The sequence below is a fragment of the Hyla sarda genome, chromosome 2 (genome assembly GCF_029499605.1).
Source record: "Hyla sarda isolate aHylSar1 chromosome 2, aHylSar1.hap1, whole genome shotgun sequence".
Classification (NCBI taxonomy): Eukaryota; Metazoa; Chordata; class Amphibia; order Anura; family Hylidae; genus Hyla; species Hyla sarda.
Window position 1 is genome coordinate 47,765,642 of NC_079190.1, and position 27,694 is coordinate 47,793,335.

General features: G+C 42.6%; 1 protein-coding gene across 3 annotated transcripts in view; it reads right to left on the minus strand.

Annotated features, from left to right (window-relative positions):
• Window positions 1-10,617: 10,617 nt before the first annotated feature.
• Window positions 10,618-27,694, minus strand: part of LATS2 (large tumor suppressor kinase 2) — a 78,376-nt gene continuing 61,299 nt past the window's right edge. For all 3 annotated transcript variants that reach the window (XM_056561728.1, XM_056561729.1, XM_056561730.1), the window contains 4 exons: window positions 26,555-27,137; window positions 22,101-22,283; window positions 15,886-15,992; window positions 10,618-11,818 (listed from right to left, as the gene is read on the minus strand). In XM_056561728.1, the coding sequence (XP_056417703.1) occupies window positions 11,324-11,818; window positions 15,886-15,992; window positions 22,101-22,283; window positions 26,555-27,137 (1,368 nt within the window). In that variant the 3' untranslated portion in view covers window positions 10,618-11,323. The remainder of the gene's footprint in view (window positions 11,819-15,885; window positions 15,993-22,100; window positions 22,284-26,554; window positions 27,138-27,694) is intronic.

Here is a 27,694-nt window from a genome sequence, read left to right on the forward strand (position 1 = left end):
CCTCACACAGGACTCTTCCCCAGGGGAAGAGAGATTATCAAGCGGGCTCCTAAATCCTCAAAGAGGAACAAAACGGATTCCTTTGTAGACTCTTGTCAGGAATCTTCTTCATACCTCCGATATGGAGGATTGTTATGAAAGTGAGGATCAAGAGGATAGCCATGGGGATACATTCCCTTTTCCAGAGGATTCTGGATCTACTATTCTAGATACACAAGGAGATCCATTTTTCTCTCCTGAGCAAATAAGACACCCCAGATTGGGTGATTGGACACCACTACCCCAGGTGGCTAAATACGTGGCTTCTTCAAATAAAAAAAACCTAGACAAGGTTAACAGAAATAAATTACGGGCTGAATGCCAATCGGCCTATTCTTCCTCAAAAGGCTGCAGTTACTCCGGACATTGATCCTGTTCTGATTAAGTATCTTCTTAAATCAGGAAAACACCCTAAAAAGGGTATTGACAGATCATTTAAATCTGTTCAAGACAAACTGTAAGACCTACTCGGTCCTCTTACCAAGATTATTAATCTTTCAGAACAGGCAGCTACATCTGGTGAACCTGTAGACACAGAAATTTTACGTGGTTAGGCAATGCTAGGCAATGCAAATGCTGCAATTTGCACTGAACATCGCAGATCAATATTGATGCGAGTTGACTCCCAGCTAACTCATTTAGCACCTAATGAACCAGGTCCTTCGGCTGAAGGCTTCTTGTTTGGAGATTCATTCCTAAAAGATATCAATACATTTGTAGGTTTATTCACAAACCTAGATAAAAGCACAAACTTCACTGAAACTGGTTTTCAACCCTAGAGTTTTTGGCAAGGCTGGGAAAGGAAAGGGCCGTTTTCCCAGCCGAGCCTCCTCTTCCCATCCATTTAATAGAGGCCCTACCTTCCCTCAAGAAAGGGTTCAATACACGCCTACAACTTACAAGCCCCCCCCCCTTCTTCTCTTCACAGGGAAGACCCTGGAGAGTACGAGGACAACAAGGATACCCAAGAAACAGGCCTTCTACAGGTAAGTCTAAATGATTCCCCATCTCACCAAATTCCTCTGGGGGCAGACTTCAAATTTTTTTCCCCGCTTGGTCCATGATAACTTCAGATTCATGGATTCAGTAGCAGGTTACCAATACAATACAGTAGCAGGTTACCAACTAGATTTTGTAACCCCGCCTATTCAATTTCATCTTCCCCATCCTATCAGGTTTTCAATGTCAGCCGAAAATTTCATCCAAAACAGAAATAGAGGAACTTTTCCAAAAAGGAGCAATAGCTCCAGTTCCTTCCCAAACTCCAGGCTTCCTAAGCAATATATACTTGGTCAAAACGAAAGAGGGCTGTCACAGACCAGTCAAAATTTGAGAATACTCAACGATTTCCTCATATATCACCATTTCAAGATAAAAAGTATGCATCTTTTTAGGCATCTTTTACAACAAAATGATTGGTTGATGAAAATAGACCTAAAGGACGCTTACCTAACATTCCCAATTCACCCTTCTTTCCATCATTATCTGCAATTTATTTGGAAGAATCAGAAATGGCAGTTTACATGCCTTCATTTCAAACAGTCAGTATTAATTCCTTCCAAAGAAGTGGAATTCTTAGGATTCCTAATAAATACTCAATCAGCTCTACTGAGCCTTCCCACCAGAAAATTGCATATGATTCGCAAAGAAATACACTCTGCTCTTTCAAAACAGTTTATATCTTTAAGAAGACTGGCTCGAATCGTAGGGTTACTCTGCTTCGATTCAAGCAATTTTTCCAGTACCCGTACGCTACAGAGCCCTGTAAAGACTCAACTCGTTATTCAGACTAAATTCCCCTCTTGACCTACGCCAAAGAAGAACTGAATTGGAATGGAAAGACCATATTCAATTCCAAACCGGACTTAGTGATAAAATTAGACGCAAGTCTCTCAGGTTGGGGTGCCAGATGCGGCCATTTTTCCACAGGAAGGAGATGGTCAGAGACTGAATCCTCCCTTCATATAAGTTGCTTAGAATTGTTGGGCAGCTCTTTTTTTGCTCTCAAGAGTTTCGCGAAACGCAGATCAAACTGTTGTATATAACTTTGTTTAGACAATATCTCAGCGGTTCAATACATTAACCGTCTGGGAGGTTCCAAATCGAAGAAATTGGCAGAGCTTGCCAGAGATTTTTGGCATTTCTGTCTAGACAAAAAATAGTGTCTTGAAGGCCGAATACATTCCGGGCATTTCCAATTCAGTGGCAGATTGGAATTCCCGTTACCTATCCGATTCCAGTGATTGGAAGCTAAATCTGATCATTTTTCAGAAGATCCTTTCTTTTTGGGGTCCCATACAGAGATCTTTTTGGCTCCTGCCTCAATCGTCAACTTCCACTATTTTTCAGTTGGCGTCCAGATCCAGAGGCTCTGGGAGTAGACCCATTTAGTCAAATCTGGCCTCAAGACTCTGTACGCGTTTCCTCCTTTTTCCCTAACTCCAAGAGTAATTCTTCAGACATGGTCACAGGAATCGACAATAGTACTGATCACTCCATGGTGGCCGAACCAGACTTGGTTCCCTCAAATTTTGGGAATGACTATAGATATCCCAAAAATTATTCCATCTTGGGCTAATTGGTGCTCACAACAGAATCTGGATCCTGTATATGCACCTTTACCCTACATCCTAAAATTTCTTTTGGATGCTTTTGATTCAGGTAAGGCCTATAGAACAATTAATGTTTATAGATCAGCTATATCTTTGACTCATGACCCTATCGAGTCTATTCCAATTGGCAAACATCCTTTAGTTTGTCCTCTTATGAAAGATATTCGTTTTAGATGCCCTCCTTTACCGAAGTATATATCCACTTGGGATGTATCTCTTTTGCTAAATCTTTTCAATTCTTGGGAAGTCAATGATGACCTAACGCTTAAACTTACCGTTTTGCTATGTCTTATTTCCATTAAACAAATTTCTGACGTACAAGCCTTAGACAGATCTAACAGACAATACTCTCCCCACGGCGTTCACTTTAATATTTCTTGTTGTATCAAGACGAACCTTCACTCTTTTTATCCAAATTTTCCTCTTCATCCTAAGTTTTGTGTGGTTAGATGTTTAAAGGGGTATTCCAGGAAAAAACTTTATATATATTTCAACTGGCTCCAGAAAGTTAAACAGATTTGTAAATTACTTCTATTAAAAAATCTTAATCCTTTCAGTACTTATGAGCTTCTGAAGTTAAGGTTGTTCTTTTCTGTCTAAATGCTCTCTGATGACACCTGTCTTAGGAAACGCCCAGTTTAGAAGAGGTTTGCTATGGGGATTTGCTTCTAAACTGGGCGTTTCCCGAGACAGGTGTCATCAGAGAGGACTTAGACAGAAAAGAACAACCTTAACTTCAGAAGCTCATAAGTACTGAAAGGATTAAGATTTTTTAATAGAAGTAATTTACAAATCTGTTTAACTTTCTGTAGCCAGTTGATATATACCGTATATAAAAAAAGTTTTTTTCTGGATAACCCCTTTAAAATCATATGAACAAAGAACTAATTCTCTTAATTCTTCTTCTTCCCAATTACTTATTTCTTTTTGTCATCCTTACCTCTTTCTTCCACGTTAGCTCGTTGGGTCAAACAGACAGTGTCACTAGCTGACATAGATGTATCTGTATTTGGCGCGCACGCCACTCGAAGTGCCATGTCAACTAAAGCCAGTCAGGAGGTTCCTTATCAGATATTCTCAAAGCGGCAGAATGGTCTTCTTATTCTACCTTTAGGACTTTCTATTTCAGACCCCAATCTCACATTTCCATGTCTATATTACCTTCTAATGTGTAATATTTTATTTTATATCATATATTGTATTAGCTTTGAACTTGCAATGATAGTAGCCTCACGTGTGATATAAAATTGGTGATTTTCCTATCCTTGGTGACGGAAAATATAGATTTTATGAAGACCGGAGGAGAGTATCATCCCTCCCTTTAACCCATCCTTATATTATTTCTATTTATTTTCTTTTTCAGGATTCTAGATACAAACCTTTTGGACGCTAACTTCGAGAAAGATATTTTATTTCTTGCTCCTGAGATCATCTATTCAATTGTCTACGACCACGATCCTGATGAATTTTGACGGTTCGGATAATTATATTTCATGTTCGTGATTCGCATTTCGAAAGAGGAGGAGTCACTCAAGCTGGCAGTTTATATAGACTATGATCATTAATGATTGGATGCACCAGTTACTTATTTGCATATTGTTACCTTGCAGATTTCTGTTTTTTGTCTATGTGTTCACTGATATATATTGCTATTTGAGCATTAAAGAGAGATTAATGCAATAATACCAGCCTCCCGTCTTCATAAAATCAATATTTTCCGTGACCAAGGATAGGAAAATCATCAATTTCATTCCTTACCTGGAGAGGCGCCATTGGATGTAGCATTTTCTTAATTATACAGGCATTGGATCTTACAAGGTGTTGAATAACAAGTACAAATTTTTATGTTAAAATAAAGAGATTTATTCAATGTATCATACATAGAAATTATATATTTTATTATTTATTGTAAATAATTGTGTTTCCCTTAAGCCCAACTTGACAGGATGGGGATACAAATTATTTATAGTGTGATACATTCTCTTCTTCCTCAATGCTGTTAGTTATTGATGTTTGCGTATGGCACGTACAATGGATTAAGGTTAGGCACGGGGCAGACAATGAGGGCTATTCTGTAAAAATGAGTGATACTGTAGATGACCTACACAGATGCAGCAGTGCTGTGTGTTACAACTTTGTGGTGCTCCAGGGCGTACACAATATTGGCAGCTCATGTGGCTGCAGTGGGACCCTTTTGAGAGGGGATCCAGCCCTAGTTTGTTTTACCCCTTCTTGCTACCATGTATCTAGATCCTGTTCAAGACTCTAGAGCAGTGTTTCCCAACCAGTGTGCCTCCAGCTGTTGTGAAACGATAACTCCCGCCATGCCCAGAAAGCCGAAGACTTTCCGGGCATGGCAAGAGTTGTCGTTTTGCAACAGCTGGAGGCACACTGGTTGGGAAACACTGCTCTAGGGGAACTGCATTCATAGCAAACAAGGGTTGGAGAATTGCTTCAAGGGGGGAATATACACCAAGCTCTTGTTTCCTGGGCATAGTTGGCAACACAATACAGGGACTTTTAAGCCCTACCCACTGGGCCACCTGGGAACATAAATACCCAACCCAAACTGTACCCTTCTGGTGTAACTGTGCATGGGTAGCAAAACCTGGCATCATAATAGTGGGGCCTTTTTGATACTTGTTATAAAGCACTCCCCCCCCCCCCCCCCTTCTTCTACGTAAGCCATTTGTAAGCCTTGTGGATATAAATTGTGCAGACAATGCCTGAAATTTTTGCAACTAGCCAAAATTTCCAATTGTAATCAGAATGGCTGCGATGGACATAACTTCCAGTTCTGATCTATATCTATGTTTTCCTGTGACCTGTCTCTTACATTTTTCTGCAGCCTTTGGAAGGATCACACATCACACCACCACAGTGTGTTGCGCCAAATGGCAAACTCGGCACTGCTGCATCTGTATTTAAAAAATAAAACAAATAAAAAAAGAAAATCACTAATGCAGCACCTTTCTTCTATCCCACTTTGCCCCCATAATTCTTACAGAATAACCCCCATTGTACATTCCGAATTAACGTTGATCCACTAGAATTCATGGGGGGAAAAAAATCTGAAAATCGAAAATACATTTAGTGAATAAGCAGCTTGCACATAAGCAATATATTAAAACTGATCAACGCAAAAAAAAAAAAAGCCTTAGAGAGGTGCGGATCAAAATAATTCACTTATTGCAGTGTACGCATCACCAGCCAACGGTGGAGGCAGCCATTTTTATTTTTTTTAAACCACCGATAGGATCTAGGTTCAACCCCAGCCAGAAACAACTTACAACTCTGCATGTAGGTGACCAGTACAGTTCAATGTGGTTATATAGATACATACAGAACAATCTACTTTTTAACAGAATATATTACCCAAAATACTTATACATCAACATTCTCTTGCAAAGCCCCAGAGAGCCGCCATCTTCCTTTTTCTCTCTCCGGACAGGAAAGCTGGACATGACGCAGAAGACAAGTACATAGGGAAAAAAAATGGAGATCTTCCGGTCCCCCTCCCCCTCTTGTGATCCCGCGGTCCCCCTCCCCCTCTTTGCACGGACAAACACACAATGATTATACACATCACAATTCCTACTTTCTCTTACAGTCTCACAGAACCGGCCTGTGAATCTGGGGACAGTAAAACCTAAGAATCAAAACCACGCAGAATGCAAACACTTCCTCACACGTTCTACTCAAAAAAACAAAAACAAAAAACAACCAGGCAATTAATACAGAGCAGCCAAGTAATAAAAAGGAGAAAAGTCTGTATAAATGGCACAAACACACAAGAATAAAAACAATAATATTGTACTCATATTGCACAAGAAAGATGTCACATGTTTTGGGGATAAAGGCCATTCCTACGTTAGGTTGCAATTTTTTTTTCTTTTACTGTTTTTTTTTTTATTTAGGTGCAATTTAATTTACAATATATATATATATATATATATATATATATATATATATATATATATATATATATATTTATCGATATATAGATATAAAACTTTATATATAAATCTATTTTAATTTACAATTTACAATCTTTTTTGTATTAAGTTTTCCTAGCGTTAGTAAATTCCATTTATAGTGATAAAAAAAAAAAAAAGGCACTAAAAAAAAAGTAGCTTTTTTGTGTAAGAGGGGGATTTGCATGAGGGCAAAAAAAAAATGTATATGTATATATATATATATATATATATATATATATATATATATATATATATATATGCACTGCTCAAAAAAAATAAAGGGAACACTTAAACAACACAATGTAACTCCAAGTCAATGACACTTCTGTGAAATCACACTGTCCACTCAGGAAGCAACACTGATTGACAATCAATTTCACATGCTGTTGTGCAAATGGAACAGACAACAGGTGGAGATTATAGGCAATTAGCAAGACACCCCCAATAAAGAAGTGGTATTGCAGGTGGTGACCACAGACCACTTCTCAGTTCCTATGCTTCCTGGCTGATGTTTTGGTCAATTTGAATGCTGGCGGTGCTTTCACTCTAGTGGTAGAATGAGACTGAGTCTTCCACGCACACAAGTGGCTCAGGTAGTGCAGCTCATCCAGGATGGCACATCAATGCGAGCTGTGGCAAGAAGGTTTGCTGTGTCTGTCAGCGTAGTGTCCAGAGCATGGAGGTGCCACCAGGAGACAGGCCAGTACATCAGGAGATGTGCAGGAGGCTGTAGGAGGGCAACAACCTAGCAGCAAGACCGCTACCTCTGCCTTTGTGCAAGGAGGAGCAGGAGGAGCACTGCAAGAGCCCTGCAAAATGACCTCCAGCAGGCCACAAATGTGCATGTGTCCACTCAAACGGTCAGAAACAGACTCCATGAGGGTGGTATGAGGGCCCGACATCCACAGGTGGGGGTTGTGCTTACAGCCCAACACCGTGCAGGACATTTGGCATTTTCCAGAGAACATTAAGATTGGCAAATTCGCCACTGGCGCCCTGTGCTCTTCACAGATGAAAGCAGGTTCACACTGAGCACATGTGACAGACGTGACAGAGTCTGGAGATGCCGTGGAGAACGTTCTGCTTCCTGCAACATCCTCCAGCATGACCGGTTTAGCGGTGGGTCAGTAATGGTGTGGGGTGGCATTTCTTTGGGGGAGGACTCACAGCCCTCCATGTGCGTGCCAGAGGTAGCCTGACTGCCATTAGGTACCGAGATGAGATCCTCAGACCCCTTGTGAGCCCATATGCTGGTGCGGATGGCCCTGGGTTCCTCCTAATGCAAGACAATGCTAGACCTCATGTGGCTGGAGTGTGTGAGCAGTTCATGCAAGAGGACGGCATTGATGCTATGGACTGGCCCGCCCATTCCCCAGACCTGAATCCGATTGAGCACATCTGGGACATCATGTCTCGCTCCATCCACCAACGCCACATTACACCACAGACTGTCCAGGAGTTGGTGGATGCTTTAGTCCAGGTCTGGGAGGACATCCCTGAGGAGACCATCCTCCACCTCATCAGAAGCATGCCCAGGCGTTGTAGGGAGGTCATACGGGCACGTGGAGGCCACATACATTACTGAGCCTCATTTTGACTTGTTTTAAGGACATTACATAAAGTTGGATCAGCCTGTAGTGGGGTTTTCCACTTTGATTTTGAGTGTGACTCCATATCCAGACCTCCCTGGGTTGATACATTTGATTTCCATTGATAATTTTTGTGTGATTTTGTTGTCAGCACATTCAACTATGTAAAGACAAAAGTATTTCATACGATTAGTTTATTCATTGTGATCTAGGATGTGTTATCTTCGTGTTCCCTTTATGTTTTTGAGCAGTATATATATGTTCTATAAATTTTGCTTTTATCAGATAATAAAACCACACGGGGAGGTTTACTGGGTGCTATGGGGTACAGTACATGTGTTGACCCAAGGTTATATAAACAGGGTTGTACCACCACAAACTCACTAGCAACACTTCTGTTCTATCTGCTGCTTAAAGGGGTACTCCAGTGGGAAAACATTTTTTTAAATCAACTAGTGCCAGAAAGTTAAACAGATTTGTAAATAACTTCTATTTAAAAATCTTAATCCTTCTGGTACTTATCAGCTGCTGTTTACTTCAGAGGAAGTTCTTTTCTTTTTGAATTTCTCTTCTGTCTGACCACAGTGCTCTCTGCTGACACCTCTGCCCACGTCAAGAACTGTTCAGGACAAGTTTGCTATGGGATTTTCTCCTGCTCTGGACAGTTCCTGACATGGACAGAGGTGTCAGCAGAGAGCACTTAAAAAATAAATTCAAAAAGAAAATAACTTCCTCTGAAGCATACAGTAGCTGATAAGTACTAGAAGGATTAAGATTTTCAAATAGAAGTAATTTACTAAATCTGTTTAACTTTCTGGGACCAGCTGATTTAAAAAATATATTTTTCCACTGGAGTACCCCTTTAAGTGTATGATCAGGGGAAGATTGCAGGGAGTCCCAGCAGTTGGACCCCTCACAATCAAATGCGTAACCCCTTATACCTGCTGGGAGTTGTAGTTTTGCAGCAGCAGAAGGCACCCTGTAGGAAAACACTAGCATGGAGGATAAGTGTTGCTAGTGAGCTGTCAATAGGACAACGCCTAAGTAGTCCATTTGGAGAGCACAGTAGAAAATAATGGCTTATCCTTTAAGTATTTTACGACACTGCTTTAAGGCACAAGAAATGGCTGATCAGCTTCGTCGCTTCCTTGTAAAACTGAAGTAATGATGAAAAATAGGAAACAAAATCCAGCATTCACTTCAGAGCGTAAAGTAACAGTGCCTCACAAGTCCACATGTTGTGTGGGATACTGGTTGAACGGGTACTTCCCGTGTAGCTGGATGAAAACACAAAGTGCAATTCAGATGGGACCAGGCAGCAACAGGATCGATATGATGGGGATTAGGGAAGTGGGTGAGTATAGCTTTTTTATCCTTTTTTTTTGCCAGCCCGAGCTCGTGGACTAGATTTTTATGGCCGGACAACCCCTTCACCAGAGCTGAGCTGTAATACCACACACAATTTGTGGACAGATGCGGCACTGTTACTGGGAGAAAGCAGCCAACCCTCTAAAACAGTGGTCTCTAAACTGTGGACCTCCAGCTGTACTTCAACTCCCAGCATGCCCAAATCGCCAACAGCCTGGGCATGCTGTGAGTTGTAGTTTCAAATGTCTGTCTGGGCAGTACAGGGAGTTGTAGTTTTGCAACAGTTTGGAGACCACTGCTTTATGACAGTGCACATTCACACTATAGAATGTCCACATGGAAAAAATTCCAGACGGACATTCCATGCACAGCAGTTGCCGACTAGTCCGCGCTAGGATTATTTGAACATGCGTCGTCACCACTGGCAGCAAAGAATATCCAAGCGGATTCCACCGAAAGCACAAACATGTTAATTGAATCTCAGCAAAATCCCATTGGAAAAATGGGAAGTTGCTCCACCGGAATTTTCGAGCAGATTTTCTCAGCTCGGAAATTCCGTAGTTTGAATGCCCCTTAGGCTCTCCCCACACTAACATCATGGCTTCTATTCATATTACAGCCATGGCAGCTGGGGCGGGTCTCTTTTCAGATCCTATTGACTTACTAGGTCCATCAGGTTGCAGACTGTGATATTCTTGCCATCAAGAAATAACATAACCTTGAAAGCAAAAGCATATTAAGTTTCATATCCCCAAATCACTCCCCCATTGCTAAATTCATGTCACCATCTAGTACATTTGACTTCTAAAAGTAATAGTCTGCACAACAGCCAATAAACAGCAGCTTGTTAAGCTGTCATAAAACTCTACAAGGGTTAAACAGGTATTAGAAAATATATAAGTGCTGTTTTGGAAAAATATATGGATAATTGTTGAGGTTGTCAGTCACATTTACAGAAGTCTTATAGATATATAAAATTTGTAAAAAAAAAAGTAAAAAAATTATATATATATATATATATATATATATATATATATATATGCAGAATAAGCTCCTTCAATATCCGTAAAAATATTTCTGAACAAATAAGTATAGCAGCGGATGTAGCGCTTCCCACACTGCAGTCCACCCTGGCCATGGGCGCCACCTGCACGTCACAGTTCAGTCATACATAGAATTTTTATTTTTTTTTTGAAAACGCTGGACCTCCCAAAAGTTTCATAAAAAGGAACCAAAATGCAGTCACTAAGTTTCAAAGACAATCTTCTATCAAGTATATTGTCCAGAGCTGAAGAAGATAAAGTTGTCTTAAAATAAACACAATAGGTTATTGCTATGCAAAAAAAAGAATAAATTGTGCTGCATCAGAGGGCACAGTTCTACAGTCAAGTAGAAATCCACTTGTAATGATCTCCTGTTACTCGGCAGGGGTAATGCCAAGAAGGTGCCACATGGTACAGGTACCACGGTCTTTGGTTATTTGCTGCGAGCTCATAATCTATACAAGCTCATGATATGAAATGGCTCTCATATTAAAAAGTACAAATGGTGGGATGCCAAGAAGCACCAAACACATCCAATACTCAACATCCATCCTGAGAAGGCCATGTTCTCAATGCCTTGGCATTATGGCAATAGGCTGAGAACCAGCTGCAGGAATCCCATCTTAAGAACAGAAGTGCGCATCAGTCATGGGTACACATGGGTAGGATTTTCAACACCCTAGGAGTGAGCCATTTCATACATAGACCGGTTGGCAATTCTCTGTCTCGCCTGACTTTGTCTCTTGATTTTCTTCCTTAGATTCCTCACATGGGGAAGGCTCCAACCGAGATGGCTTTGGATAGCGGAACGGATAACCATTATCATCGAAGAATCTTCTGAAGGTAAATTCGTAGAAAGCATGCTCTGTATGTTTGTTATTAGAGCACATGAGGGTGTCCCAAGCCATTGTGCTGTCCCCACTCTCATTCCAAGGGCCTTCTTCATCCACCGGATCAAAGTTGGACGTGTCCATTGGGTGGCTGATTTTAGGAACATAAGGTGCCCGTTGCCGTCGAATGTCCAAAGAGAAGTCGATGGACTTGAAGAATGGGTGAGCTTTTATTTCATCTGCCCCATTTCTACCCAGTCTGTTCTCTGCAGCACAGCAGAGTTTGGTGATCAGATCGGTCGCCTCTGGGCTAAGCTTGATCTGGGAGGGAATGTGAAGCGTGTTCTCCCAATTTATTACCTTTTAAAAGAAAAAACAAAAGCTTATTTTAAAAACACACAAGGTAGTACACACATATCGAAAAGGGTATTGCCTGTTTTGCTCCCTGGTGCTCACTTTTGCCCAATTGAAAGAATACCTTCCTAGACAAAAGGGGGCGGGTGCCATGATGTGTTCATTACGTCCAGGTGATGTCACATCTGCAATTGATGGTTGCACAATGTTGTGTAGACATTATGTATAGGCGTGGATGATCGCAACTTGCCACCTGCCCTATCTTGACTCGGAAGGCATACTTCTGATATATGCAGAGGGCAGAAGTGAGCACTAGGGAGCAGAACAGATAAGACTTTTTTTTTTTTTTTTTTGCTACCCCGGACAAACACAAAAAAGATTTTTCCAGAAATGCAAAAATGTTGCTGCTTTCTTTCCAAAAGCTGACTGAAGCCCCAGGACCTGTATGGTATTACAACTTCAACGATAATAAACTACAATAGCACAGACAAACGGAGGCTGTTTTCTAATTCAAGATAACCCTTCCTGACCAGCCACCTGTATAGAGACATAAAGTTGTTGGTAACCTTCCGTTAACCCGATAACGACCATGGACGTCTATACTCGTCCAATGGCCGTTACCGGGGTATGGCGCAGGCTCCCGACTCGAGCCCGCGTCATACCGGCCAGCCCCCAGCTGATTCCTGTAGCTGGGGGCCGGCGTTAATAGCCAACATGCCGGCTATTAACCCTTTAGATCGCCGCTGTCAAAGTTGACAGCGGCGTCTAAAGGTGCCTGTATTAAGTCCCTGGTGGTCCAGTGGGGTGTATCGCCCCCACCGCAGCGCGATCGCGGGGAGCGATCCACTACTGAGGTAGCCTGAGGGCTTACCTCTCCTGCTGCGGCGGCTCCGGTGCTCTGAATGATAAAGCCTGGCAGGACCAGGCTTTATCAATCGAGCGCAGAGCACGCAGATCATTGTGGTTTTATAAAACCACAATGATCTGTATGAGGAATCTAATGATTCCTCCTAAAAGTCCCATAAGGGGACTAAAAGTGTAAAAAAAAAAAGTTTAAAAAAAGTTTAAAAACACACACATTAACCCCTTCCTTATTAAAAGTTTAAATCACCCCCCTTTTCCCAAATTCCATATTAAAAATATGTAATCATAATAAAAATAAACATATGTGGTATCGCCGCGTGCGTAAATGTCTGAACTATAAAAATATATCATTAATTAAACCGCACAGTCAATGGCGTACACGCAAAAAAATTCCAAAGTCCAAAATAGCGTATTTTTGGTCACTTTTCATACCATAAAAAAAGGAATAAAAAGCGATCAAGAAGTCCAATCAAAATAAAAATGGTACCGATTAAAACTTCAGATCACGGCGCAAAAAAATGAGCCCTCAAACCACCCTGTACGTGGAAAAATAAAAAAGTTATAGGGGTCAGAAAAGGACAATTTTAAATGTATAAAATTTTCCTTCATGTAGTTATGAATTTTTCCAGAAGTATGACGAAATCAAACCTATATAAGTAGGGTATCATTTTAATCGTATGGACCTACAGAATAAAGATAAGGTGTCATTTTTACCGAAAAATGTACTGCGTAGAAACAGAAGCCCCCAAAATTTACAAAATGGTGTTTTTTCTTCAATTTTGTCGCACAATGATTTTTTTTCCCGTTTCGCCATAAATGTTTGTGTAAAATGACTGATGTCATTCCAAAGTAGAATTGGTGGCGCAAAAAATAAGCCCTCGTATGGATTTTTAGGTGCAAAATTGAAAGGGTTATGATTTTTAAAAGGTAAGGAGGAAAAACGAAAGTGTAAAAACAGAAAAATGCTTGGTCCTTAAGGGGGTTAAAGACCAAAAACCCCAGAATGCTCCATGAAATAACTTAAAACTAGAAAAATAATGAATAAAAATTTACTGATGAAAATCAGACATTGCTTGTGAATTGAGGTTCAAAAGAATAGTTAAAAAATAAAAATAAAAATTGTATGTTCCCTGAACTTTGTATTTTGTGGGGGAGTCACTGCAAAACAACAATTGCTGTAACTCTCAATGAGACTTCAGTACTTGTCTACAGGTATCTTGGTCCACTCCTCATAAGATCCTGCTCCAGATGTCTCAGGTGTCTTCTCAAGACTGTAGGTATCTTGGCCCACTCCTTATAAGTTACCGTATTTATCGGGGTATACCACGCACCGGCCTATAACACGCACCCTCATTTTACCAAGGATATTTGGGTAAAAAAAAGTTTTTTACCCAAATATCCATGGTAAAATGAGGGTGCGTGTGTGCGCGTGTATACCCCGATATACCCCCAGGAAAGGCAGGGGGAGAGAGGCCGTCGCTGCCCGCTTCTCTCCCTCTGCCTTTCCTGGTGTCTAGAGCCCTGCTGCCGCCGCTTCTCTCCCGCTGGCTATCTGCCCGTTCTCTCCCCCTGACTATCGGTGCCGATGCCCCATTGCCGGCGCCGATAGCCAGGGGGAGAGAAGCAGCGCCAGCAATGGGGCAGCGGCGCCGACAGCCAGGGGGAGAGAAGGGGCAGTGGCACCCCGGTTGCATAATTACCTGTTGCCAGGATCAGGTCCGCGCTGCTTCAGGGCTCCGGTGTGCGTCCCCTGCGTCGTTGCTATGCACTGCACGGTGCGGCGCACTGACGTCATGCGCCGCGCATAGCAACGAGGCAGGGGACGAACACCGGAGGCCTGAAGCTCTCCCCCTGTCTGTCGGCGCCGCTTCTCTCCCCCTGGCTATCGGCGCCGGCACCGATAGTCAGGGGGAGAGAACGGGCAGCGGCGCCGATAGCCAGGGGGAGAGAAAGGCCGGCAGCAGGGCTCTAGACCCCAGGGCAGGCAGGGGCAGAGAAGTCGGCAGCGCTGGCTGTCTCTGCACCTGCAAAGCCGCTGCAGTTCATTGATTTGAAGCGCCCGCTTTAAATCATTGCACTGCAGCAACTTATCGGCGTATAACACGCACATAGACTTTAGGCTAAAAAATTTTGCCTAAAAAGTGCAGGATCTTATGAGGAGTGGGCCAAGATACCTGCAGTCTGGAGAAGACACCTTTACACCTGAGACAGCTGGAACTGGATTTAATGCGGAGTGGGCCAAGATACCTGCAGTCTGGAGAAGACACCTTCACACCTGAGACAGCTGGAGCAGGATCTTATGAGGTGTGGGCCAAGATACCTGCAGTCTGGAGAAGACACCTTCACCCCTGAGACAGCTGGAGCAGGGTCTTATGAGGAGTGGGCCAAGATACCTGCAGCCTGGAGAAGACACCTTCACCCCTGAGACAGCTGGAGCAGGATCTTATGAGGAGTGGGCCAAGATACCTGCAGTCTGGAGAAGACACCTTTACACCTGAGACAGCTGGAACTGGATTTTATGCGGAGTGGGCCAAGATAGGTACCATCATTTGTGTCCAGGACAGTTTATTATATTTTTCACAATGTTTCTGTTGATCCACAATTCAGAAGCCTGATCTACATCAGTTAATGTTCAGTAAATTTTACTCATTATTAATTTTGTCAGTTTTAAAGTTATTTCAGGAAGCATTGTGTTTTTTTTTTTTTAAGAGACTGGCCACCTTCGTACACTGAAATATACCAGTCAAAAAGAAGTCAAAAGGACACCATATGAAACCTCATATCAGCACATACTGAAAGCCACTCATCACATGTATGCCAACATGAAGCCCAAGCATCAATATTCTATATATATATATATATATATATATATATATATATATATATATATATATATACACATATATACATACATACACACAGCGCCAACATATTGTGCAGCAATTTACAATACAGAGTGCACACAGAGGGCAAACACTACAGAGTAAGGGCCCTTTTTACAAGAGTTTACAATCTAGATCTATAATTCCAAATAAATTAATGTTTGGATTTCATATGTTTCACTATGACAATATCAGTTTCTCACTTTGCAGTAAGAATTTATATTCTAGCAAATAGTGGCCATGACTTGTATTAACGTGGATGGATTTTTTATTAAAATTCACAAAATAACTTTTCAGTAGGAGATGTAAGAAGGTCTTGGCTCTTACCTTCAGCTGTGTCTCGGTTGGGTTGGGTGCCAGGAAAGGAGGCTGTCCCACCAACATCTCAAACAGGATGACGCCCACACTCCACCAGTCACAGAGCTGAGTGTATCCTGCACAATGACAGCAGAAAGTTTCCTATCAGTACTTTTACAATGTTTTAAAAGTGTCATATCCTGTATTATTTATAGGGATGCACAGACATTTTTGGTAGCTGACAATTATCCAGCAAAAAAGCATGATCTACATTTTGCCAAAAGGATGTCAAAAACGGGGGGTGAGAAGGGAAAAAAAGAGGGGGATTCCACCCCTAGTGAAGTACGTTCATGTGGAGGGTATCAGTGGTGGTTAGGAGTATTACTCACCAAGTAGGGTTGCGCTTAGAGCACAACACCTCAGTGGGCTTTACACATATAATATCCAGACCTGCAGCCACAGTCCTCTAGAATCAGTACGCTAAAAATAAAGGTTAAGTTCATTATGGGATTCATGAACAATATACGCAATGTGCGCAGTTACTGTCACTGGGCAAACTGCGTGTGAGAAATTTGGTGCATGTGAAATAAAAACGAGGGAATTAAGAAATATCCTATGTAAGATCAAACATATGTCAGATGTCTGGTTAATCCAGGCAATACATATGGGTCATTCCGTTATAAAAGCAGCCTCCGTGTATGCGAGCCAGAGTTGGCGATCCATTGAAGTAATAGACGTAGTGGATCAGTGTGCATGTGCGCAGACGGGGTTAGTAGTGCTGGAGAGCGGAGCGCTATACTGTGCCGTGGCGGAGTTTAGAAGGGGCGGGGTTATCAACTTGGTAAGGTGATAAACTGACTTCAATGTGTATTCATGCAATAGGGATACTATCTCCGAGCTTCCCCTGCAATAATACTGCCCACCGCACTTCTATCTTCCCATCCAGGACCACCATCAACTGATAATGTTCAACATCAATAAAGCATCCAACATCTCAGAGGTTCAGCCCACCAGGTCCATAGCCCCACCTCCTCCAAACTCTGCCACGGCACAATATATCGCTCAGGTCTTTTGCGCATTCTATCCCTTCTACGCATACAGCCCGAGCCTACCCAATTTAGAGTCTCGCCTCTTCCACACTCCGCTACGGCACAAAATAGTATCCCGGTTGCATGAATACACATTGAAGTCAGTTTATCACCTTACCAAGTTGATAACCCCGCCCCTTCTAAACTTCGCCATGGCACAATATAGCGTTCCGCTAACCAGCGCTACTAACCCCGTCTGCGCACATGCACACGGATCAACTATGTCTATTAGTGGTGGGGGACTCAATTATTAGGGGGACAGACAGGGCGATCTGTCACAAAGACCGGGATCGCCGAACAGTGTGTTGTCTACCTGGCGCTCTAGTTCGGCACATCGCGGATCGGGTTGACAGGTTGCTGGGTGGGGCTGGAGAGGACCCAGCAGTCATGGTACATATTGGCACGAATGACAAAGTAAGAGGTAGGTGGAGTGTCCTTAAAAATGATTTCAGGGACTTAGGCCGCAAGCTCAAGGCAAGGACCTCCAAGGTAGTATTTTCTGAAATATTACCTGTACCACGAGCCACACCAGAGAGGCAGCGGGAGATCAGGGAGGTAAACAAGTGGCTCAGAAGCTGGTGTAGGAAGGAAGGGTTTGGGTTCATGGAGAACTGGGCTGACTTCGCTGTCGGTTACCGGCTCTACCGTAGGGACGGGCTGCACCTCAATGGGGAGGGTGCAGCTGTGCTTGGGGAGAAGATGGCTAGAAGGGTGGAGGAGTGTTTAAACTAGGGACTTGGGGGGAGGGAACCTACAGCAAAGAGGGGGAAGATAGTGTAGATAGAGAGGTGGGAATTATAAATGTACCTGGAGGTGGAGCGGAGGGAGGGGTTAGAATAGTTAATAGGAATAGGCTTCATAGGAAAATAAAACATACACCATTGAATCCCATTAACCCCAATAACATAAAGGATGGAAATGTAAAGTGTATGTTCACAAATGCCAGAAGCCTAGCAAATAAAATGGGGGAGCTTGAGGCCTTGATACTGGAGGAACATATTGATATAGTTGGGGTCACTGAGACATGGCTGGACTCCTCGCATGACTGGGCTGTCAATCTGCAGGGGTTTACATTGTTTCGCAAGGATAGAATGAACAGAAAAGGTGGTGGAGTCTGTCTGTATGTAAGAAGTGGTATGAAAGTCAGTGTGAACGATGCCATAGTGTGTGATGATTCTGAGGAGGTGGAATCACTGTGGGTAGAATTACAAAAGGGGGGAAATACTGAAAAAATAATATTTGGGGTAATCTACAGACCCCCTAATATCACTGAAGAGATAGAAATTCGGCTGCATAAACAAATAGAGAGGGCCGCCCGGGCAGGTACAGTGGTAATAATGGGAGATTTTAACTATCCAGATATAGATTGGGGCCGGGGGCTGGCTAAAACTACAAAGGGGCGTCAATTCCTAAATTTATTGCAGGATAATTTTATGGGCCAGTTTGTGGAGGACCCAACAAGAAGTGATGCCTTGTTGGATCTGAATATTTCCAACAACACAGAGCTGGTTGGTAATGTAACTGTGCGGGAAAACCTTGGGAATAGCGACCACAATATAGTTACTTTTGACTTAAAATGTAGAAAACAAAGACAGGCGGGGAAGGCAAAAACATATAACTTTAAAAAGGCAAATTTCCCTGGGCTGAGAGCTGCACTACAGGACATAGACTGGGGGGGAGATGTTCTCAAATACTGATACAGAAGGTAAATGGGACATCTTTAAATCAACTCTAAATAACTATACAGCTAAATATATACCAAAGGGGAACAAATATAAATGATTAAAACTAAATCCTACATGGCTGACAAATTATATTAAAAGAGCAATAAACAACAAAAAAATAGCCTTCAAAAAATACAAATCTGACGGGTCAGCGATAACATTTAAACAGTACAAAGAGCTTAATAAAATCTGTAAAAAATGTAATAAAAACAGCAAAAATTCAAAACGAGAGACAGGTGGCCAAAGAAAGCAAAACTAATCCTAAATATTTTTTTAGATATATAAATGCATGTAGGACCCCTTAATAATGATAATGGGGAGGTTGTCACAGGCGATCAAGAGAAGGCGGAGCTACTGAATGGGTTCTTTAGTTCTGTATACACTATGGAAAAAGGAGCTGACATTGGCCAGGTCATTGCTGGTAACACATCATGTAATGTACTGAACTGGCTTAATGTAGAGATGGTACAAGGTAAGTTAAGTAATATAATTGTAAGCAAATGTCCAGGACCGGATGGACTACACCCAAGAGTTCTTAGAGAGGTAAGTTCAGTAATATCTGTACCCCTGTTCATGATATTTAGAGATTCTCTGGTGTCTGGTATTGTGCCAAGGGACTGGCGCAAGGCGAATGTGGTGCCAATCTTCAAGAAGGGCTCTAGGTCTTCCCCAGGAAACTATAGACCGGTAAGTTTAACGTGCATTGTGGGTAAATTGTTTGAAGGACTTATAAGGGATTACATACAGGAATACATAGGGATAATAGTATTATAAGTGATAGCCAGCATGGGTTTACTAAGGATAGAAGTTGTCAAACCAATCTAATTTGCTTTTATGAAGAGGTGAGTAGAAGCCTTGACAGAGGAATGGCTGTGGATATAGTGTTTCTGGATTTTGCTAAAGCATTTGATACTGTCCCTCATAGACGTCTGACAGGTAAGTTAAGGTCTTTGGGTTTGGAAACTTTAGTTTGTAACTGGATTGAACACTGGCTCATGGATTGTACCCAGAGAGTGGTGGTCAATGATTCGTACTCTGATTGGTCCCCGGTTATTAGTGGTGTACCCCAAGGTTCTGTACTGGGACCGCTGTTGTTTAATTTATTTATCAATGATATAGAGGATGGTATTAACAGCTCTGTTTCTATCTTTGCAGATGACACCAAGCTTTGTAGCACGGTACAGTCTATAGAGGATGTGCATAAGTTACAAGATGACTTGGATAGACTAAGTGTCTGGGCATCCACTTGGCAAATGAGGTTCAATGTGGATAAATGTAAAGTTATGCATCTGGGTACTAATAACCTGCATGCGTCGTATGTCTTAGGGGGGATTAAACTGGCAGAGTCACTGGTAGAGAAGGATCTGGGTGTACTTGTAGATCACAGACTACAAAATAGCATGCAATGTCAGGCTGCTGCTTCCAAAGCCAGCAGGATATTGTCATGTATCAAAAGAGGCATGGACTCAAGGGACAGGGACATAATACTCCCCCTTTATAAAGCATTGGTACGGCCTCACCTGGAATATGCTGTTCAGTTTTGGGCACCTGTCCATAAAAGGGACACTGTGGAGCTGGAAAGGGTGCAGAGACCCGCGACTAAACTAATATGGGGCATGGAACATCTTAGCTATGAGGAGCGATTAAAGGAGTTACAATTGTTTAGTCTTGAGAAGAGACGTTTAAGGGGGGATATGATAAACGTATATAAGTATATTAATGGCCCATACAAAAAATATGGAGAAAAACTGTTCCAGGTTAAACCCCCCCAAAGGACAAGGGGGCACTCCCTCCGTCTGGAGAAGAAAAGGTTTAGTCTAAAGGGGCGACACGCCTTCTTTACCATAAGAACTGTGAATTTATGGAACAGTCTACATCAGGAACTGGTCACAGCAGGAACGATTAATAAATTTAAAACAGGGTTAGATACATTCCTGGAACAAAATAACATTAATGCTTATGCAGAAATATAAAATCCCATCCCTTCCCCAATATCGCGCCACACCCCTACCCTTCAATTCCCTGGTTGAACTTGATGGACGTATGTCTTTTTTCGACCGTATTAACTATGTAACTATTACTTCAATGGATCGCCAACTCTGGCTCGCATACAAGGAGGCTGCTTTTATAACGGAATGACCCATATGTATTGCCTGGATTAACCAGACATCTGACATATGTTTGATATTACATAGGATAATTCCTAATTCTCTTGTATTTATTTCACGTGCACAAAACTTCTCACACGCAGTTTGCCCAGTGACAGTAACTGCGCACATTGCGTATATTGTTCATGAATCCCATAATAAACGTAACCTTTATTGGAGTGTACTGAGTGGATTTTTACCTGTTCACACTGTTGTCATACACCTTGCCTGACGAAGGGTCCGGTACGGACCAGAAACGCGTTGCTTGTATGCTTATGTAATAAACCCATTTTAAAAAAGAATACCAGATGTCCTAGTCCTATCATCTTCAGCAGACCAGCGCCAGGGACGGTCGTTTTTGCTTTCCTAAAAACGGGGGGTGGGCATGGTTTACAGTAAGGGGTGTGGCTTCTGCACAAATTACTCGCGTGGAAGAATTATTGCAGGAGGTGCCGCGCAGCACCACAGTCTTGTGTGGGGAGATCTTTGGCCACTGGCTGTGAATCATGTACAAACCTCCTGCTCGTGGTTCATAGTAACTATAGGATAGCCCCGCTCAATATCACAATTTCCAAGCCTCTCCGGTTGTCATAGCCGCCAATCACCACCTGCTTGGTGTGGTCTGGGCCCAATCTATCCTCCAGGCCTCCTGTGACAGGCAGCAGAACCATGGCTCTGTTCGGCTAGAAGGAGCCCCAGACCTCCACTCTGGACTGGTGCCAGGAAAACTAAGCCATGTCCGGATATATCTGGGCCACCACATTGGGATGTGATGTATAGAGCAGGGTTTCTCAACCAGTGTGCTTCCAGCTGTTACAAAACTACAACTCCCAGCATGCCCGGACAGCCAAAGGCTGTCCGGGCATGCTGGGAGTTGTAATTTTGAAACAGCTGGAGGCACCCTGGTTGGGAAACGCTGGTATAGAGTGTATAACTCTGCAGCTGGCCCAAAGCAAAACTACAACTCCCAGCAAGTTGCAGTTTTAGTTTGGGTCTGCTGAAGAGCCATAGGCAGTGTCAGGGCATGCTGGGAGTTGTAGTTTTGCAACAGCTGGAGGAACCCTGGTTGGGAAACGCTGGTATAGAGCGTATAACTCTGCAGCTGGCCCAAAGCAAAACTACAACTCCCAGCATGTTGCAGTTACTGAAGAGCCATAGGCGGTGTCGGGGTATACTGGGAGTTGTAGTCAGTTACTGTATCTTTTATAATTGAATAGCTCCAAGTACAGAAAGCTCAGATATCAGAAGAAGAGAGGCCGTTGAGTATATTCTCTGAGGCTACTCACCCTTACGCAGGAGGACTTCTGGGGCGATATAGTTAGGGGTCCCTACGAGTGAATGGGCCAGACATCGGTGGTGCTGTCTTTTAGCTCTTTGTTCCAGGGTCTTCAAGCGATCTCCACATCTGCAGTTGGATACATCGTCCCAATGCTCACTAGGCTCCATGCTGTCTTGCCGAATGTGATTCCCTTAGGATAGAGAATTAGAGATCTAAAATGAGCAAAGTAGTTTTATCTTTTTACCCCATGTATTAGCTAGATGAGAGGTTATGCACAAGAACGGCTGTACTAAAGAGGCCAATGACAAATTCCCTCTAGGCTCTTATTTTTTTTTCCCCAAATGTTTACATGTATGTTCTGGAACTCAAAAGCGTGGCGTTTTTGAACCCTGGAAAACCCCAAAGTAGTCACTAGTTAACTACGCCTGTGCCAGTACGTGCACATATAGTTCAGCATCCCATTTTAACAGGTTACTGACTTATGTGCAGTGTACTGTAGAATCGTGATGTAAACCCAGACTAAAAAGTGAGTCTTAACCGTAATAGGTAACCATTTCTACAGACTTGTAATAGATGTGCATATAGTAACATATACAATATATTCTACTTCTAAGGGGTACTCCGGTGGAAAACATTTATTTAATTTATTTTTAAATCAACTGGTGCCAGAAAGTTAAACAGATTTGTAAATGACTTCTATTAAAAAATCTTTACCCTTCCAGTACTTTTTAGCAGCTGTATGCTACAGAGGAAATTCTTTTCTTTTTGAATTTTTTTTTTGTCTTGTCCACAGTGCTCTCTGCTGACACCTGATGCCCGTATCATGAACTGTCCAGAGCAGGAGAAAATCCCCTAGGCTGCTCCTGACAGTTCCTGACACGGACAGAGGTGTCAGCAGAGAGCACTGTGGACAAGACAAAAAAAAAAATTCAAAAAGAAAAGAATTTCCTCTGTAGCATACAGCTGCTAAAAAGTACTGGAAGGGTAAAGATATTTTTTAATAGAAGTAATTTACAAATCTGTTTATTTTTCTGGAACCAGTCGATTTAAAAAAAAAAAAAAAGTTTTCCCACCGGAGTACCCCTTTGAGGCTACATTCACACTACCGTTAAGACACGGTAGTGTGACAGCCGTCAGGGAAGCTAAGGAGAATAGTGGGAGAAAAACTACTGCTTGCGCCATCTTTTCCTCCTCCTATTCCAGTCAAAATAAAAAAAAATTCTAACTTTTACGGCAGTTCTTGACAGGAAGTAACGACAATGTGATAGGGACCTTAGTTGGAGCTGAACGAAGGCTGCATTCACAACACGTTTTTGCAATACAGTTCCCGTATACGTTTTCTATGTGAAAACCATATGGAACCGTATTGAAAACCGTATGCCAAAAGATGCATCAGGTTGTGTCCATTTTGCATCCGATACGGTTTTGTCAGGATTTTTTTTCCCAGCATTAAACCTTATACGTTTTTTTTTTTTTACATGGGAGTCAATGGGAACTGTACAGAACGCTATGTGCATACGGTTCCATCCGGTTTTCACTAGGGGTGTGAATCGCCAAGAATTTGGCGATTCGATTCGAATCGCGATACCAGTGTGGCGATTCGATATATCGCGATATATCGCGATACCGTCTAGGTGACGATACATCGCGATATATCGCCCACCTGGGAGCATTCATAGATCCCAATAGACGCCGCTGTCAGCTTTGACAGCGGCGATCTAGTACTCCGGTGCTCACTTTTCTCATGTTATCCCGTCCGGGCTGCAAAATAAAATAAAACGCACTTTATCTTACCTGCCAACGAGCCCCCGGAGCTCCGGTACACTCCGGTACAGGTGTTCGGTCCCCGGACTGTATTCTTCTTACTTCCTGTTAGTCCGGCACGTCACATGGAGCTTCAGCCTATCACTGGCCGCAGCGATGTCCCGCCTCCGCTGGTGATAGGCTGAAGCTCCATGTGACGTGCCGGACTAACAGGAAGTAAGAAGAATACAGCCCGGGGACCGAACACCTGTACCGGACTGTACCGGAGCTCCGCGGGCTCGTTGGCAGGTAAGATAAAGTGCGTTTTATTAAAAATTCCACATCCCTAAAAGAATCGATTCAAAAATATTTTGAATCGATTCTGTATCGGCAAATGAAAAATCGCGATTATCGCGAGAATCGATTTTTTCTTACATCCCTAGTTTTCACCATACGATTTTTGACGTTGCGCAGTTTTTTTCCCTGGAATTTCAATCAAACAAGTGAAACTTTATTCAAAATGGAGTGAAAAGTTAAAAACGGATACTTTTTTTCTTAAAAAACGGATGCAAACGGACATCATTTTTCAAACCGTATACAGATAAAAATGTAAACACGTTTTGATACAGTTTAGTCAGGTTTTGAGGAATCAGTTTTTCATCAAAAACCTGATACGGGAACTGTATTGCAAAAACGTGGTGTGAATGCACCCTTAAAGGGGTACTCCGCTGTTCAGCTTTTGGAACAAACGGTTCCGAACGCTGGAGTCGGGAGTTTGTGACGTCATAGCCCCACCCCCTCATGACGTCACGCCCGGCCCCCTTAATGCAAGTCTATAGGTGGGGGGCGCCCCCTCCCATAGACTTGCATTGAGGGGGCGGGACATGACATCATGAGGGGGCAGGGCTATGTTCCAAACGCTGAGCAGTGGAGTACCCCTTTAATGCCTTATGAGCTATGCTTGATTCTTGTAAATTCAGCTTAACTACAAATATTTGTGTCAGCAAGGCAAGTGGACAAATGAGCCACCACAGAGAAGGGGTAGGACTATATCTGTGCTAGAGAGTAGTACTCTGAATATTAGTGGGAGTAGCTGGCCGCCGAGTAAATTAAATCTACAGTGACTATTGGGACAGTAAAGCCTTCTCTTAAGATTCACGTATAGTAAAGTGAGGCGTCCTGCTGTGCCCCGAGGAAAAAAGGGGTAATGCTGCAATTGGCTGAGCGGATACCGGTATTTTCTTTAATTTCCTGTGTGTCACAACGGGACAGAAAAGCGCAGACCGGTGACGACCCAGTAACTGGCAGTAGCAGGGGGATCAGGGAGTAAGTAAGCTGTCCTTATTTTCTTTTTTAACCCAGTCTGCCCCTTTTAAATATAAAATCATCCTACCAGACAACACCTTCAATCTTTACTGACAGATGTGCATTATTGCCTTCACCTTCTCCAAAGGGAGCTAGAGAATGGTATGCGAAAAAAATTAAATAAAAAGCTACAGGGGTAAAAAAAAATTAAAAATAAATGGCAATTCCAAAAATTCAAAAAAGTTAAGAATTTTTTTTAAATGAGTAAAACATGACGGAAACTATACAAATCTGTATTGCTGTAATCAGGCGCCTAAAGTATCAACACAACATGTTAGCTCAACCACAAGGTAAATGGCGTAGAAAAGAAAACCACCAAATTTGCTAAATTATCTTTTACTATTTCAATTTAACTTCACAGCATATATATATATATATATATATATATATATATATATATATATATTTTTTTTTAGCAAAGAGGTTCTAGAGCAGCACTACCGATATGAATAGATGCAGGTGCGCGCAATCCAAAAAAGCCGGGTCACTGCTACAGTTGGAGATGTATACAAAGAAGATTGCAGCACTCAAGGTTCAGGTGAAAAAACTTAGAGTGGTTTTATTCCATCCAAAATGCGAAGTTTCGGTCGCCACATGCGACCATTTTCAAGCATGCTTGAAAATGGTCGCATGTGGCGACCGAAACGTCGCATTTTGGATGGAATAAAACCACTCTAAGTTTTTTCACCTGAACCTTGAGTGCTGCAATCTTCTTTGTATACATCTCTATCTATATTTTTTTTTTTTGTTCGGAGAATAGGTTTTTATAAAACTTAAAAGGTATCAGGGCGAGGAGGAAAAAACGAGAGTGTAAAAGCGAAAATTGGCCCAGACAAGTGGATCGTCATGAGGGACAAGTAGATTTCGCTCCGTTTTAGTCCCACGGACAAGTAGTTTTTTTTTTTTAAATAAAATTTCCACACCCCTGTGGAGGCACCCAGGTTGGAAAACAATGTTGTATACTGTGGATCCAGAAAGAGGAAAAAAAAACAAAAACTTCCATAAAAAGGCAAATTTTCTGCAGGATAGGGAAAAATTAGAGAAGGATAGGAGATACAGAACACTCCTCATGTAGAGAAGCATGGGTGCCCCAGGGATTGAGACGGACACTGGGGGAGATTTTTTAAAACTTGTCCAGAGGAAACGTTGCCCAGTTGCCCATAGCAACCAATCAGATCGCTTCTTTCATATCTCAGAGGCCTTTTCAAAAATGAAAGAAGCGATCTGATTGGTTGCTATGGGTAACTCTGCTACTTTTCCTCTGGACAGGTTTTGACAGATCTCCCCCACTATGTTTCAGTGATACCACTTGTCTTGTGGGACAAGCATTACAAATGATAAATTCTTGCTTACCTTTCTGGTAGTACTTTGAGTTATGTGTCCATCTAAACCCAGTACAAAGTCCAAAATCTGTTAACTTTATGTGTCCATCTAGATCTATGAGAATGTTATCAGGTTTAATATCCCTGTGGATGAATCCCATCTTGTGGACGCTTTCAATGGCCAGAGTCAACTCCGCAATATAAAACCGGGCCAAGTGTTCTGGGAATACTTCCATGCGTATAAGAAGACTCATCATATCTCCTCCGGGGATGTAATCCATCACAAAGTACAAATTGTCTTTATCCTGGAAGGAATAGTAGAGTTTCACCACCCACTCATTATCAGCCTCGGCCAGGATGTCCCGCTCTGCTTTTACATGGGCCACTTGGTTTCTATTAAGGACATCCTTCTTTCTCAGGGTCTTCATTGCGTATAAAGCTTTGGTGTCCACTTTACTGGCCAGACACACTTCTCCGAAAGCACCTATGCCCAGCGTCTTGATCTTCACAAATAAGGACTTGTCCATTTTGGCTCTTTTTAGCCTGTTGTAGTTGGACTCCTTTTGGTAAAGGATTTTTCTCATCTGCTCTTGAACGGCTTCACAAAGCCCAGCCTGGATAATATAAGACATAGAACATACTTAGTAACATGGTCAGCAAGGTACAAAGAAGATATAAGTCCAACTATCTCAGCTCATCGTCCTATACCAGTGTTTCCCAACCAGGGTGCCTCCAGCTATTGCAGAACTACAACTCCTAGCATGCCCGGACAGCCAAAGGCTGTCCAGGCATGCTAGGAGTTGTAGTTCTGTAACAGATGGAGTAGGGATGTGGAATTCCTATCGCCCGACGCCCCCGGGACATGCAGTTGTGGGCGCCGGGCAGGTGAATTTTTCCGGCCCTTAGCCCGGCTTTGGGCAAGCAAGGCCGGACCCAACAAGCACGGCAGCACTCAGCAGTCAGTATGAAGCGGGCTCCCGACTCATGCCCGCTCCGTACTCTGCAGCCCCTGGCTGTTCTCAGTAGCTGGGGGCCACCGCTAATAGCCAGCTAAGAGCTGCTAAAGATCACCGCGGCTGGCTATTAACCCTTTAGATCACCGTTGTCAAAGCTGACAGCGGCGTCTAAAGCGACATGTGAATGCTCCCTGATAGGCTAGTGGGTGGATCGC